Source organism: Tympanuchus pallidicinctus, unplaced genomic scaffold, assembly GCF_026119805.1.
Source record: "Tympanuchus pallidicinctus isolate F22 unplaced genomic scaffold, pur_lepc_1.0 scaffold50, whole genome shotgun sequence".
Taxonomy (NCBI): Eukaryota; Metazoa; Chordata; class Aves; order Galliformes; family Phasianidae; genus Tympanuchus; species Tympanuchus pallidicinctus.
Window position 1 is genome coordinate 9,547 of NW_026294770.1, and position 1,697 is coordinate 11,243.

At 53.5% G+C, this 1,697-nt stretch overlaps 1 protein-coding gene across 1 annotated transcript; it reads right to left on the reverse strand.

The window, feature by feature from the left end:
* Positions 1 to 329: 329 nt before the first annotated feature.
* On the reverse strand, positions 330 to 1,346 carry LOC128091744 (feather keratin Cos1-1/Cos1-3/Cos2-1-like). The gene is made up of 3 exons (XM_052705002.1): positions 1,250 to 1,346; positions 1,031 to 1,128; positions 330 to 650 (listed from the first exon to the last, which is right to left on the reverse strand). The coding sequence occupies exons 1-3, from the start codon at positions 1,344 to 1,346 to the stop codon at positions 330 to 332; spliced, it is 516 nt and encodes a 171-aa protein (XP_052560962.1).
* Between the last annotated feature and the right edge of the window lie 351 nt (positions 1,347 to 1,697).

Below are 1,697 nucleotides of genomic sequence, written 5' to 3' on the forward strand. Positions count from 1 at the left end.
CATGAACCTGTTGCCCAGTGCTACGACAGCGTTGCCACCAGGCCCACACATACTGGCCGAGAAATGAAGAGAGGCGTCAGGTCTCTTTAGGCTGGTTTTCAGGGTACAGACAGAGATGTCTGAGGCAAACAGACAAGCGAGATACTAGATAGGAAGAGAGAGCAAAAGAGAATACGGGTAGACTTTCTCTATGTGGTCAGGGAAGTCCAGCAGGCCCCGTCCTGTGTGTGTTGCAGGGCAGAGAGAGCAGCACCACATTTGTTCTCCTGTCCAGTGGCATGCTGTGATTTCCACGGGGACCTTGACTGGGAGCAGTGCCCAGCACTGCTTCAGTTGCACCTTCTGCCACAGTAGCGGTTAGAAATGCAGGAGAGGTCAAAGCCCCCCGAGGTGATGGGCACGCCCTGACAGCTGAGGATGCTGCCAACAGCAGCGGAGGTGGAGGAGCCCACGGCGGTGTTCTGCGGGAAGGAGCTGAGGATGGGTCCGGGCAGGGTCACCACCACGGGAGAGGGCTCAATGACGATGGTGGAGTTCTGGCACTGCCTGACACAGGGCTCATTGCAGCTGCTGGCCAGAGGGGTCGGGCCGCAGGGCCGGCATGGCACACATGGGTCGCAGCAGGACATGACTTGGGACTGCTGGTGCACCTGTTGGGAGTGAGAGTAGGAAGGAAGCAGAACACGGGGATACATGAGGAACAGAGGTCCAACAGGCCACAACTAAATCAAAGCACGTACACTCTTGGCAGCTGAAGGATGCAAAGACGAAGTCAAAGGATTCTTGGACTCCAAATATCCAGCTAGCTGCTGGCCCAAAATACCCTCCCGTGCCTATCCAGCTAGTTCCCAAATTTGAGCCCCCACGCTACCTACACACGGGCTCGGAGTCCAGGACAAATCTGCACTTCTCTTCCCCGTGACAAGTCCCACCGTTTGGCATGACACAAAGGTGATCACTTCTCAGACACTCACTGTGCTGAGACCTCCTTTAGTTGAGCCGGAAGGACAGAGAGGAGCTTCACACTCACCTGGTTCCCAAGGAGAAGATGGTAAGAACGGTGGATGAGAAAGCAAGGAGCTGGGCTCCCTTTTATACCGGACCTAAGATGACCTATATCCAGAGGCACTGCTTATAGTGGTGATTATTTGCTGACACGCTTTTCTTGCCCAGAATGCAAATCATCCCAGATAATGATATGGGTGGTCTGCTGGCTTCCTGAGCAGTTCGGTTTCATTTCTGGCTTTACGCCATGTCACTTCCTGACTGAAGGCATCTTCTGGGAGGCAGGAAGGGAAGCCCAAGCATTTCCGCACCACAAACACCAGTGAGAGCAACAGACTCATTTTGTGTGCTACCAGAGTCCAGCCAAGGCAGATGATGTCAGCCTAGGTCACTCCTTAAGGTTTCTTAGGGGCCCTTCTGGCAAGAGCTGTACCAGCTCGTGAGTGTGGAGTCTTGACCCCTTCTCTGTGTGGCCAATTCTGCTGCTGTGTTTTGTCTCCTTGCTTTTTGTCTCACTCATCACGGAATGGGGCACCAAGTTGCGCAGAGTCCTCTCCAGACCTCAAAATGTCTCAAGAGCAAAGGCTGCAACAGGAGGGCTATTTTAATAAGAAAAAAATGACGGGAGCCATACAGACAGCAGGTAAATCATATACCCTCCCAGGTGGGGGAACCGCTGATTTCAAGAAGAA